The sequence below is a fragment of the Lathyrus oleraceus genome, chromosome 7 (assembly GCF_024323335.1).
Source record: "Lathyrus oleraceus cultivar Zhongwan6 chromosome 7, CAAS_Psat_ZW6_1.0, whole genome shotgun sequence".
Classification (NCBI taxonomy): Eukaryota; Viridiplantae; Streptophyta; class Magnoliopsida; order Fabales; family Fabaceae; genus Lathyrus; species Lathyrus oleraceus.
The window spans coordinates 217215675-217230191 of NC_066585.1; the positions used below are offsets into that span (position 1 = coordinate 217215675).

At 38.1% G+C, this 14517-nt stretch overlaps 1 protein-coding gene across 3 annotated transcripts; it reads right to left on the minus strand.

Annotated features, from left to right (window-relative positions):
• Positions 1-548: 548 nt before the first annotated feature.
• On the minus strand, positions 549-11357 carry LOC127107682 (E3 ubiquitin-protein ligase MBR2). Of its 3 annotated transcripts, XM_051044996.1 has the most exons (7): positions 11120-11240; positions 9516-9570; positions 7753-9416; positions 7339-7389; positions 1295-1393; positions 1073-1216; positions 549-973 (listed from the first exon to the last, which is right to left on the minus strand). In XM_051044996.1, the coding sequence occupies exons 2-7, from the start codon at positions 9562-9564 to the stop codon at positions 842-844; spliced, it is 2139 nt and encodes a 712-aa protein (XP_050900953.1). In that variant the 5' UTR covers positions 9565-9570; positions 11120-11240; the 3' UTR covers positions 549-841. The 3 variants fall into 3 exon arrangements, with proteins under 3 accessions (XP_050900953.1, XP_050900952.1, XP_050900951.1); XM_051044995.1 differs by lacking the exon at positions 9516-9570 and having other exon boundaries at positions 11120-11357; XM_051044994.1 differs by lacking the exon at positions 9516-9570 and having other exon boundaries at positions 7753-9442; positions 11120-11356.
• Positions 11358-14517: the final 3160 nt, after the last annotated feature.

Consider the following 14517-nt stretch of genomic DNA (forward strand, 5'->3'; position numbering starts at 1 on the left):
AAGATAACAAAACTTGAGAAGATGTATTTCATGTCTTTATGAAGACTCCCCCTAATGGCACCAATTTTTATGATTTGATTCAGTTTGGATTCACTATTTGTATTCAACTCTAATATTAACCTACCATGTTTGGTCAAATAGGGCTGCATGCAATAAAACATGGCTACCTCGAAGAACAGGGGAGACCAGAATTAAAAAGGTGTTTCACTTTGGACCCAATACTACTTTTATCTGAGCATTTGGATTGCCACTTTTCTAGGTGATTCGGGTTTTTCCTACCAAAATAGGAAAATTTTCTATTGAGAGAAAGGGAGAGAAAGTATCCAAATCCCTCACAAAGCAGCAAAAGAATGAAAGCACATCAAACTAGTGATAATACTAAACGTTTAGTAAAATTTAGAAGCAACATAAAACAATTCAAGTGTGCTCAGCTTCTGAGATTATTTGTGTTAGTGCAAAATGGCATCAACTGAAACCAATAAATCAAACAGATAACGAATATCTAAATCACTTGTAAAAGCAATCATGTGGTATACAGCACTGCCACGGTCGCAAAAGTCTTAAATTTATAACGAAAATTAATAAAATTCAAGTGCTTTTAGCTATATCATAAAGGACATGCAGTTGTCCATTATCACAGTATAAATGTAGTTCTACTATATAGAGCTTAACCACCAATGTTCTATTTTTAAAATGTTTTTTTTTTTTGCATTTTCTTTCCAGATCTTTGACAGATTAGAGGAAGTTCATGAAATAAAAAAAAAAAAGTAATTGATAGAGCCAACAACAAAACCAAACTGATAAATGGATATTATATGTAACGAAGGATAGATTCTCCTGGTCACGTGGCCAAGGCTGTTGTTTTGCAAATTGGGCACATATTCTTCTGCATTAGCCACTGCTTGATGCAGTTACTGTGGAACTCATGCCCACAATCTAGCGAACCAATTTTCTGTCCAGCAGTATATTCCTCCTGTCATCATATGGAAGAACAGAAAATGTTAAGAATCAGTATCAGAATAAATTAGACACATCACTGTATCATACCAGCTGGATCAGCCATTACTCATACCTGACAGATACAGCAAGGTTCGAGATCAGAAGAAGACTCTGTCATCGGAGACATGTAAAATCGCTGTTTCATCAACTTATGAATTATATCTTCTTTCAGTCCAGTGCTTACATCTCCTATACGCTCCCCCAGTGCCAACAATTCCTGCAATACAAGTTGAAGTCAGAACTAACCGAGAGCAACATAACTGATGGATGGGAGTACCACAAATCCTCTTTTTACCTCGTATGACATGTTATCAACATCAAGGCGCATTTCTCTGTGTCTATCGTGCATTTCAGCCATGCCATGATATAGGAAAGGGTCAAAGAGCATATAATCCTGACATTGCAAATGTGGATTGAAGGCAAAAGTTGTGAAGTTAGCATTCTCAATAATCTACATGCTTCTGTGTGCTTCAAAGCAGATATTTCATATGCAACTTAACTATAGGCATAAACAAAGATATCAATTTGAAAAGGATTGAGCAAAAACGTAAGGTAAAATTGAATCTAAAAACATGTAATGTAAAGAAACAGAAGATATAACCAGCACTATTATTGATCACATTTTCCCTTCAACTCACATACAACTCATGGAATCTAATGTTATGATTGCTGCATGTTTCTGAAGTATGCCATCCGAAGATGAGTATCTCCCTCAGATAAGAGACATAGGGCTATTGAAAAATCATCAAGTGTATTAATTGAATAAATCAATGGCAATAATACCCCGTATTAAAGGAACTGGTATTAACCAGTCTATATAGTTCTTACTGTGCACTAGATGCACAGTATCCTAGCCCATATAACTACCCCTAACTAACTCCTAATATCTAGGAAACTGACCCCTAGATTTAAGAAGCCTTGTAACTAACTAAATTGAGATCTATGGTTCTATAAATAGATCTCAATCACTTTGTAATCATTTGAAGAAATACAAAAACAGAAATTGAGAAAACTATATCAAGAATTCTCTCATCAAAATCATGACTGAATAAGAGTTCTAACACGGTATCAGTAGAAGCTCCCTTTGATCCTTAGGCACCTGGTCCTCCCACACCAGCGTAGCAGATTGCGCCTTCTTCCCCAACGCGCAAACATGCATTTTCTGCCATCTCTGAAAAGCTTGATTCAGAGAATTAACTCATGTGGTGTTAACAGGTAGAACATGTAATCAAAACTCACAAACTTCATCATTTCTTGCTTAATCCTAAAATTCCAGTCAAGTATGCTTCAATTGATGATGCAAATCATGATGGCATTTCTCCCTAATTTGAGCCATGGGGACAACAAGATCAATTGCTCCTTGCATGGCTGCAATCAGCTATATCTTGTGATATGCTTCGTCCTGTCATTGAATGCAAGAATTCGTGGATGCTTTGGGACAAAATTCACGCCTGCTTCTAACAACACAGCTGCGAAGCTCTGCCAGCTTGGATCTGAACTCAGACACGCGAAGCTCAAAAACTGCAAAAACTCAATTTCTGAATCCGTCCTTCGTGTTCGAACGTTGGTTGGATCTATCAATGACATTGGTGAATCGATTTCTCCACACAAACACCTTAATGTAATCCTCGAAGGATCACCTCACGATTTTGAATCTACAGTCAGCTTCATCGCAGGCAAATTTGGTGCTCTTTCCCTCGAAGAAATTGAAACTCTTCACTGCCGTGAGTCATGACTTGCTTATGCAAATGTGAATCTAACAGTGTCGTTACTGCTTCGAACGACACACCTCAAACAGTGGATCCTCGAGTTCACTTCACTGCATCTCTGTTGAGACTTCAAGCCTTCGGATCTCGTGGTGGCCGTGGTCGCCATGGTAGAGGTGGTGCAAATCAACGTCAAGTATGCAGAAAATTTGGACATGAGGCATCTATCTGCTATCATTGCTTCAAGAGATTCCGTCCTTACCAACTCTCAAGAAAAGTCAAAAGCATGTGGTACTCCTTCGTGGTCATCTTGTTGCACAGATTACAATCGAATTCCTACTCCATTTCGAATTCCAACTCCAAATGCTCACTCTCAGCCCTTACCATGGCCTTACTCAGCATAGAGTATCTTTGGCCCTCAATATCATGTGCCCTATCCTTCCATGTCACTTCCAGCTATACCTCAATTGATGATGCGTCACAACACTGCACAAAACTCTGCACCTCATCCATCTTACATCAATCCTGCACAGAAATCAGTACAACAGTTCGCATTCCTCCTTTAAATTCATATCAAGTTCAGTCCATGCCTTCCTCACAGGTTTACACAAACCATATGACTTCCACACAAGCTCCTCAAGCATTGTATCTCAACTCAGATTTGACTCCTGCTACCAATTGGTATCCAGATTCTGGTGCTTCCCGCCATGTGACTCCTAATGGTGGCAACATTCAGCAACACTCTAACTTTGAAAGTCCTGGTCAAATCTATATTGGCAATGGACAAGGTTTGTCTGTTTCATCTATTGGCACTACTAATTTCACCTCATCATTACACACATACTCTACACTCAGTTTACATAATTTACTCCATGTACCTACCATCACAAGATATTTATTAAGTGTGAATAAATTTGCTTAAGACAACAAGATCTTCTGTGTTTCATCCTGACACGTGTCTTGTCAAATCACAGGCCACTAAAGATGTCTTACTTCGGGAGAGTTTGGGCAGCGATGACCTCTACATGTTTCCAAGCCTGATGCTCCAACCACAAGCTTTTTCATGCCTCACCTATGCTAATCTTCCTGCTGCTAATTTTATTTCAAACAATAATGCTCAATCCTTTTCACTATGGCACAATAGACTTGGCCATCCTTGTAGTGAAATTCAAAGACTTGTGCTAAATAATTGTAAAATCCTTTTACTAAAAAAGGCACACTGGATTTTTGCTCTTCATGTTGCTTAGGGAAAACTCACAAGCTCCCTTCTCACTCTTCTACCATAAATTAGAGTTCATCTCTTGCACTAGTCTTTAGTGACTTATGGGGCCCCTGCTCCTTTCACTTCCACAAATGGGTTTCACTACTACATTATATTTGTGGATGCACACACAAGATTCACATGGTTTTATCTTCTCAAGAACAAATCTGAAGCTATCACCATCTTTGAGCAATTCAAACTTATGGTGGAACTTCAATTTCCCTTCAAAATCAAAGACATCAAAACTGATTGGGGTGGGGAAATTTGTCCCTTCACTCAACTTCTAAACAAGTTTGGCGTTCATCATAGGGTAATTTGCCCACACACACATCATCAAAATGGTGTGATGGAAAGGAAACACAGACACATAGTTGAAATGGGTCTCACACTCCTTTCTTAAACATCCTTACCCTTCAAATATTTGGATGCTGCTTTCAGCACTAGTGGATATCTCATCAACAGACTTCCAACCTCTTCTTTAAGTTTTGAAGTTCCTTACACTAAACTTTTTGGCACTACACCTGACTACAAGTTTCTCAAGTGTTTTGGCTGCTTTTGTTTCCCCCTACTCAGACCTTACAACAAGCATAAACTACAGTTTAGGTCTCAAGAGTGTCTCTTCTTAGGCTACTCTACATCCCACAGAGGTTATAAGTGTCTTGCCCCTAGTGGTAGACTATATATCTCCAAGGATGTTGTTTTCAATGAACTATCTTTCCCTTATCCTAAGTTGTTCTCCCCACCTTCCTCTCTCCCCACACAAAGCAACAGACACAAGCCTGCTACCATACATATTGTCCCATACTCAACTACTTACAGTTCTAAACCCACTATTGTCATTCCTACACCATTGACCTATACTGCATCCAGAACATCAACCTCCAGAAATTCAGCCTTCACCCACTGAATCTTCCCAAACTGTTAACACTACTGAAATCTCACCATTTAGTGGCTTCTCCAACTCATCCTCCCAAAACTCACATATTCATCCTATTCCTAAGCCACAACCAATCAACACTCATTCCATGACTACTAGGTCAAAAGACGGTATTGTGTGTCCTAGACTACATCCCACATTTTTAATAGCACATGCTTAACCAAGAAATACCAAGCAGACCCTCTCTGATCCAACATGGCCGACCTCAGTGACTCAGCAAAATATGATGCCCTAATGAAGACTGGGACTTGGTATCTTGTCCCTTTGCCTCCGGGGAAACTTCCTATTGGATGCAAATGGGTGTTCAGAGTCAAAGAAAATACTGTTGAAATATAAGAGAATGATACATTTGGATAAAACTGTGTGTGTGAATAGCACTATAGAAGTTGTATTATATAGTGAAATATACAGCTCATTGTATTAGTTACATAATTATATGTCACGGTATATTCTATTCTATTCTAGATAGGGTAAGAAATATTTTATGGAATATTCTATATATACAAATATCAACACTCCCCTCAAGCTTGAGCATATAAGTCAAATGCACCAAACTTACCACATATATAATTGGTTGTAGGACCTCCTTGAGATTTTGTAAACACATCAGACAATTGATCATTAGAGTTGACAAAGCTTGTAATAATGAAAAACTGGATCGAAACAATATACAATGCAGCTTGGTTATCACAAATATGTGTCATTGGTCTTGCTTCTAAAACTGAAACTCTTTGAGCAACTGCTTCAACCAAACGAGCCCACATGTTACCAGTTCCATAGCCATATATTTTGCATCGGCGCTTGATCTTGCGACTACATTTTGTTTCTTACTTGTACAGAATATCAAGTTTCCTCCAACATGTATACAATATCTAGAGGTGGATTGTCTATCAATGGGTGAGCTTGCCCAATCAGCATCAGAATATCCAACTTTAAGAGTATGTCCTCTATTGTCATAAATGAGACCTTTTTTCCTAGAGCACCTTTGATGTATCTCAAAATTCGGATAACAGATTTCTTTCATGTGTTCTTGGCAAGGAGAATTTAAAAACGGACTCACCATACTAACTGCAAAAGAAATGCTCGGATGAGTGACTATGAGAGAATTCAACTTTCCAACCAATCTCCTATACCTCCCTGAATCAGATTGAGGCTCCCCCTAATTGAGTAGGAGTTTAACACTTAGATCCATAGTAATATCAGCTTGACTATTTCCTAGGCATAGAAGTCAAGAGCAAGGATAATGGATTTATGTCACTCACCCAAGGCAAATACATAAGAGATTTGCTCACCAAAACCAACATGCTCGAGTCTAAACCATTATCATCTCTTATGGTGGCTGGCTTGAAACTCTCAAAAACTGGCACTAATACCTTATTTGACGTAACCATTTATAGGTCTGTGGTTGGAGCCTCGCAGTATGCTACCATCCCTAAACCTGACATTTGCTTTGCTGTTAACAAAGTGTGTCAATTCATGGCAGCACCTCTTGAGTCTCATTGGCAAACTGTCAAACGAATTCTCAGGTATCTTAAGGGCACCATCAATTGGGATCTTCATCTGGCACCTATCACAGACTATCCTATCTCTCTTCAATCTTTTTGTGATGCTGATTGGGGGTCTGACCCTGACGATAGGCACTCCACTTCTAGGGTTTGTGTCTTTCTAGGTCACACACTCATTTCTTGGTGGGCCAAGACGCAACCATCTATATCTCGTTCCATTACTGAAGTTGAATATCGCAGCCTAGCTCTTGCCACTTCAGAACTCCTTTGGATCCAATCACTTCTCCAAAAGTTAGGAATCTCCTATGCACCTCCAACCATTTTACTATATATAACATGAGCACCATTGCCCTAGCTCATAATCCTATTCTCCATGCTCAAATTAAGCACATGGAATTAGATTTCTTCCACGTCAGAGAGAAGGTGTTGGCAAAGCAACTTTCTGCATATTCCTGGATATCTGCAGTGTGCTTGATATTCTCACCAAGGCCTTGCCACCTTACAAATTTGAGGAGTTCAGAAATAAGCTCACAGTGAGGGATTCATGTGTCTCCCCCACAGTTCAACTTGCAGGGGGTATTACAGGAACTGGAATCAACCAGTCCATATAGTTCTTACTGCGCACTAGCTTCCCAGTATCTTAGCCCATATAACTACCCGTAACTAACTCCTAAAATCTAGGAAACTGACCCCTAGATTTAAGGAGTCTTGTAACAAACTTAATTGAGATTTATAGTCTATAAATAGATCTCAATCACTTTGTAATCATTTGAAGGAATACAAAAACTGAAATTGAGAAAACTATATTGAGAATTCTCTCATCACAATCATGACTGAATAGAAACTCTAACGCCCCGAATACTAATTTCACAAAACAACATATGCATGCCATAATTAGCCAAATATATAATTATACACTAAAATTCAAACCTCAGCTCGTAAGCTCTCACCCCTCCGCATTGCAATCAAGACTTGGCGAATCTGGCACATAGAACAACTGCATAGTTAGTTCCGGTAGGCACCAAATTTAACTTAATTCTTTTTCAAATTTTATTTGATCAAAATGCTTATTAATTGGCTGCTAAAAATAAGCTATGCTGCTTGTAAGGAAACTGAGAAATTATAAAAAACAAGGCAGCAAACAGAAATTACAAGAATATCCAGACCATAATGAATCAGTGAAGTTGTACTATTTATTCCCCAATAAATATTTCCTGTTTGAATCGAAAATTAAGGCTATTTGAGCATATTTAGTAATAGAAAATCACCATACCAGTATGGCATAGCCTCAAGTAAAAGTCAGTGCAGCATATCTTGTAAAAAGTAAGAAAGTAGAAATAATACCTCAGATATGAGCCGGCGTCTCCCCTCATTGTCAGCGGGTAATGTTCGCAGTGAATGAGGAGCAGGGAGTGCATCCCCCCTTCTTTCCATCAAATATGATGTTCTTGGATATGGTTGACTGCTGCTAGAACCCTGAGAAAAAGAAAGAGGGCTGGAAGTAGAGGGGGAATGGCCATTATGAGCACCAGATGCTGAGCTGATTGATGGAAAAAGGGACCAAGGACTGAACTCTGAAACTCTCTGTAGATTTTCTGTTGGAACTTCATGGTTAAAAGTCCAGCTGGGATTAGGTAATGAGTGAACATTTGAACTAGATCCAATCCAGGAGGGAGGAGGTATACCCCCGGCATTGTTCACATTATTCGAGGATGTATACCAACCTGCAGGTTCATGTCCTGAAGATGCAGGCACATTCATGGGATGCTCGGTACTATCTCTTGGGAAGATTCTTAAGTTAAAATCTTCGCGTACTGCTCTTTCTCCCGAGTTATAAGAACTTGATGATCTGGCCACTCTAGGATTAGCAGCTCTATTCCACGGAAAAGGATGCATGTGCAGTGAAGGTGACTGGGTTTGTGGCACAGCAGAATTAGCAGCTGTTACTCCAGCTGTTAACCTCAAATCCAAGGACTCACTAAATGAGAGAGAGCCAGGTGTTTGATGTGGAGAAGGATAATTATGATGTCTAGCACTCCCTGTTGATGTTAAATTGAGAGGTACAGATTCCGGATGCTGTAAATGGGTTATTCTCCTATCAAAGTTTCGTAGAGGCCTTTCCACATTTTCCGCTACACCTATCATTGATGGAAACATATTTGAAGCTTCTTGTCTCACTTCATTTCTTGTATTCTGCTGAAATGGAGGACTAGTAACACGAAAATCATCTAAAGGTGACAGATCACCTAAGCTTCCAGGAACATTAAGATCAACAGAATCAGTAGGCCAGTAACCATTTTCAGATTGTACAAGAGAACTCGAACTTCCTCCAGTACATAGTTGCATAGAACTACCTTCAAGGGTCTTTCTCTTGCAGGAAGGACCCCAATTAGCTAAAGAAGAACTTGAACTACCGCTATCTCCCCAAGCCATATATCCAGAGCTTGCAGACGAAGCTCCTGTATGATTGAATGAAGAGCTGCCAAGTGATGTCTTCTCTCCATCTAACCCACATGGATTGTTGTTATTAACACCACTACCAGTTTCTTTTCCTTTCCCGCGGTCAGAAGAGTTGCCAATGTGCCCCATACCGAGATTAATATTCTGAACTGTATGATTAGAGCTAGAACCTTGCAAAAAGGAGGGATGAATTCTGGATTGGTTCCCAAGTAATTGCCTTTCTTCAGGTCTTTGACCATCTTCGGCAATAGCACTACATGAAGAAGACAATCTATGTTCTGATATTAGAGCATCATCGTTGACTTGGTTGATTAGATTCAGTCCAGAACTGTGTTCACCGGTATTCCAGCCATTAAAGCTCACATTAGGACCACTACCACGTAAACAAGCAGTCTCACCAGAAGACCCCCTATAATCTGACAGTCGAAAATCTACTGAATTTTGCACGTGATTCAAGGAAGACTGATGATTCATATCAGTGCCGTTAGAACTAGGCCCTGGCATGATGCTAACGATTGCCGGGAAGGACCCAATAGTCCTCCTTTGACCTTGCATCAAAATCAAGATATCCCACCTAAATTAATGAACAGAAAACACATAGATTATGAAATCTCAAGCTATGTATAAAATGCATAAAGGAGTCGTACATATAACCTGCGGATGACACATTGGCTGTAAAACTGAAGTGTATAGCATGTTTTGCTAGACACAGTAAGAATTAACCCGTTTGATCAATGCAATAAATCGAGCATAGATACGTAAGCAAATGTGACTGAAACAATTTGCTATGAAGCAAAAACTACTCCAGCAACACATGAATAAGACAGAACTAGCCCAAAAAGCTCAAAAATGTATTATTCTTGGACCAATAAGTTATGATTCAATGATAAGGAGCTCATATACATCCTCGATAGAAAATCCAAACTGGACAAATGAGATAAGGAAGAAAAAACTAATTTTGTATAGGTAGATTGTCACTAAGAAAACTCAAAGCTTTAATATTATGTTGATTAATGAATATTTTCATGACAATTTTACACCCCATGTACCAACCATGACAACTGTAACAAATTTGAATGCTCCTCATTGTTGCATGATTAATTTCCACCAAAGATAGTAAACAAACAATTAACCTTAAAAAACAAATATCCAACTTTAAAGTCATTTCGCAATTATTGGATTATTGATACACTAAGGTAAACTGGATGTGGTGCTAGTAGATACAAAGCTATGAGACTTATGGTTAAAGCAAAAGAAGAATGTAATTCTTTCGGGAGATCATATAGAAGGCACGAAAACTTCAGGAGGGAAGGGGGAAATGTTGCATCATGAAGGACTGAACCTCCGAAACAAGCATTACACCAAGTCTTAATATCCTTGGGCCAATTGAGCTACAAGTTAGGCGGTAAACATCTATACAAAGAGACCAGTAGGAGTTTGGAAGGGTACACAACCAATGCAAAGGGACCAAATGGAGATAAAGAAGAAAAAGAATCATATACTTATAAAGAGAACCAACTATCGCATAAAACTCGAGAAACTATCTTGTGCTGAAAATTTAACTTAATCACAGAAACAGTTTTGGTTAAAAGGAAATGAAACAATTCGAAGACGCTAAATAACTATTAACCAAAATCTCTATTCTCTAAAAGTATTAAGACCAACAATATTCTCAATTGAAATCTTCTCCTCTCCCTTTTTTGTTCTTCTCCTTTCCCTTTATTTCATCACTGTGCCAAAAAGGGAAATTAAGTCTACATCCTAAGGCACAAAAGCTAACATACTACATAAGCTCAACAACAATCAGGTTAAAATCAATAACAAGAAACATCTCCAAAATCATCAAAACAATGAAACTTCACAGTACCAATCCAACATCCTAGCCTTTCAAACAAAGTAAAACAAACCAAATCCAAACTAAAAAGATTAAAATTCAACTCAAAATTTAAAATAAAGCAAATCGATTATACATATTTCAAAAAAAAATGGTAGGGTTAACAAAATCACAACAGAAGAAAAAAAAATTGAACATGAAACAAAACGGTGTCAACGCGATCATCAAACCAGAAACCGAAAAAAACGGAAGAAAAAAAAGATGTAAGAACTTTTTTAACGGAAAAAAAAAGTCGAACTCAGACATTTTTTAACCACCCCGAAAAAATCGTTTTGTAACAATAACAAGCATAGTAAGAGCATAAATAAACATGGAAGAATGAAATTGATGATAGAATAAAGATGAAGAAATCATTACCAGAGGAGAAAGAAGATCCTGGATTGGAACGGGTGGGTGAGAGGAAGAAATTAGGGGTTCTGAAGATGATGATGATGATGATTCTTCTATTTCAACAATTACTGTTTTTTTCTCTTTCGTTTTTTATAATATTAAATTAATAATTTATTACCGAGAGAGAGAAAAGCAATGTGAGAGAGAGAGAGTAATGTTATACTATCTACAAAATCCTAATTTAAGATTTTTTTTAGATTAAGAGAGAGAAAAAAGATATGCTTATGGTCTATGGGTTTCTTTGGTTCGTGTATCAAAGGGTGTGTTACAATTATTACGAGAAGTAAAAGTCATCCTCAAAATCCGTCAATAAAACAAAGGCATCCGTAGAATATTCGTTCGATTTCTATTGCTTCTATTCTTTTCTATACTTGCAATGATCAATCAAATTAGACCATGAGAGTGTCGTTTTGGTTGGTTTGATTCTAAATATCTTTACAAATGTTTATTTCATGAGTGTAATTTGATGTATCCGTAAATATTTCTTCATGTCGGAGAAATATCGATAACAATAGAACGAGTTATGCTGGGGTTTTTTCCATAAACTCGAATAACTTAGGGTTTGTTTTGATAAATCCAGTGATTCAATTCCGAGAAGAAGACTTGAAGGAGAGAAGCACAAAGAAGGTTAAAGGAAAAGGAATCATTGTCTCATTTGTCTTCAGTCATGAAGAGGCTAATGACGGATAGTGCCTCCTCAGGCATTGTTGCATCCATTTCTTATAAGAATGCAGTGACAAGTGAATCTTTGGGGAACATGGTCACTCATAAAATTGACTCAGAAGAAGAAATAGATTTCGAAGGATTATAGATTGGGGAAAGGAAGGTTGGTGACTATGAATGCTCTGAATTCATCCTTTCAGGAGCAGAGGAAAGAAGTTTTGCAAAGCCCTGAAAAAAAGGAGTTATCGTCAAAATGTTGTGCTGAAATATAGGGTACAAGGAGTTGGAAAACATACTCAACCAGTTATAGGCTCAGTTGGGCATTATGCACATTGTTGACTTATGACAAGAATTATATCTTGTCACTTTTATGAGTGAAGAGGATCAAATATTCGCCCTCATGGAATGACCGTGGATGATTTTCGACCATTATCTCATACTCAGAGAATGAAGCGCAAATTTATGTGCATGCAGCGATGTCATATAGCAATTAGTGGTGTGGGTATGGATCTCCATATTACCCATTGAATACTATGATGATCGTGTGCTAACCTTCATCAAAAATCGTATCGAAAAAACTGTCAAGGTAGATAAGAATACTCTCTTCAAGGAACGTGGGAAGTATGCTCGCTTATGTGTCCAGGTTACTTGTGCAATATGTTGTTGGCAATGTTCTCAATTTAAGGAGAACATTACAAAGTCGAATATGAGGGATTGCATCTCATTTGTCTTGCTTGCGGAATATTTGACCATTATGTCGAATCTTGTGCAGATTTGGGTGTAGTGACAAAGGAAACAAAGGGAGCAAGTGATAAAGGCAAGGAACAATAAGAGATAAGATAAGAAGAAAAAAGGTTACAGGCTCGTGGACGGTTGTTCAGAAACCTAAGAGAACTAGAAGGAATAAAGTAATGGGTGAGGAAGGAGTGTCTCTGACGGTTAACGGTGTTAATAGAATTGGACATAAAGTCGTGCCAAATATCCAAAAGAGCAGAGGGAGGTCAAGGTTTGTTGCGCTGAACGAAGAGTTATTGATGGAAAATAATGATACATATAAAGTGGATGATAAGGTAGATTATATCCCATACATCGATTGTATAGAATCTAGCATCGTGGGTGAGCTAAGGGGTGTAGTCAAAGATAAACACGTGAAAATTTTGAGAAAAGTGGTAAAATGAAAAGTAAGAAAGTGAATACTTAAATGAGATTAGAAATCACGTCATGTGGCATCAGAAAGGACAAAAGCAAGAGAGGCATCACGCGTGGAGGAAAAAAATCACGGGGAAGCTAATGGAAGGCAGACAAGTGGTAAGTCTCGTTAAAGGTCTTTGGTTGAATGTTGAACCCGGTAAGCAAAAACCTATTAATGGGCCAGATCATGGGCAAGACCATAATTTGGAAAAAACTAGGCCCAAAGAAACTAAGACCACAAGGAGTTTCGCACAGAGAAGACATAAAGATCATTGAGAATTTCAACTCTATTGTGGTTAATTCTCTCCCTTTTTAACATGAAGATGTTAATCCTGAAGCGATGTTCGGCAAAATTAATGAGGAATTGATCAACAACAGAGGGTCTGAAATGAAGATGGCTGCAAATACTCCTTGTCAACTGCAAGGGGTTGTAAAAATTATCGATGGTTTGGAATCATTAGTGACCAATGTAAGATTTTTATTTGGAATTATAGAGGAGCGACGAGTAATAAGTTTCTCTAAGTGTGCAAAAATCACATTCGTATGAATAATATTGACATGTTTATCATTTTATAGACAAGAATGGATCCTAGGAAACTTCACAGGAAGTTTTGTCAACTGGGGTTTGAAGGTTTTGAGCACTCTGAGGAAAGGGGATATTCAAAATGTATTGCAATGGCTTATAATTCTGAGTATATCAATATTGTTATTGAATGTAAGCATTTTCAATTTATGTTGTGAGACTCAATCTTAAAAATGGAAAGGATTAGTATTACACACCGATTTATGTGAGTCATAGAGAAGAAGGAATACATGAATCATAAAGGGATCTCCAAGTACTAACTCAAAACATGAGCGGTGGGTGGCACTTATGGGGTGACTTTAATGACATCTTGAAGGCTTCGGGGAAGCAAGGAGGTTTACCTGCATCCTTTCGAAAATGTTCCCAATTCAATAACAGAATTAACTCATGCAACTTAATAGACCTTGAATCTACATGTCACAAATTTACCTGGAGAGACCTAATTCAGCTAGGGGACTCAAAACCTATGAACGCCTTGATAGAGCCTTGAGTAATGATTCGTGGAGGTTACATTGTTTTGACGATTAGGTTAGAGTGTTGCCTATATTGGAGTTCTCTAATCATCACCTTATCCTTATTTCACTCAAGGATTCATCTTACCATAAACCTCCTAGAACATTCAAATTTGAATGTGCCTAGGTGTTGGAAGAATCCTATGAAGATATGACCACAAATGCTTGGCCGCGACATAATACTCTCATGGATAACCTTGAAAGAGTCAGAACTTGGCAAATAAATGGAGCATGCACACTGTGAGAAGCTTGCAACAAGAAGAGAGAAAAAACAAGTTTCTGGGAAGAATCTCGGGTATTCAAAAGGACAACCAAGATGGTAGAGGGCACCCTGGATTGAATAAGATCAAACAGGTACGTAATAGACCTTAACTAAGATCCTTCACTATGAAGAAATGATGTGGTTTATGAGGTCC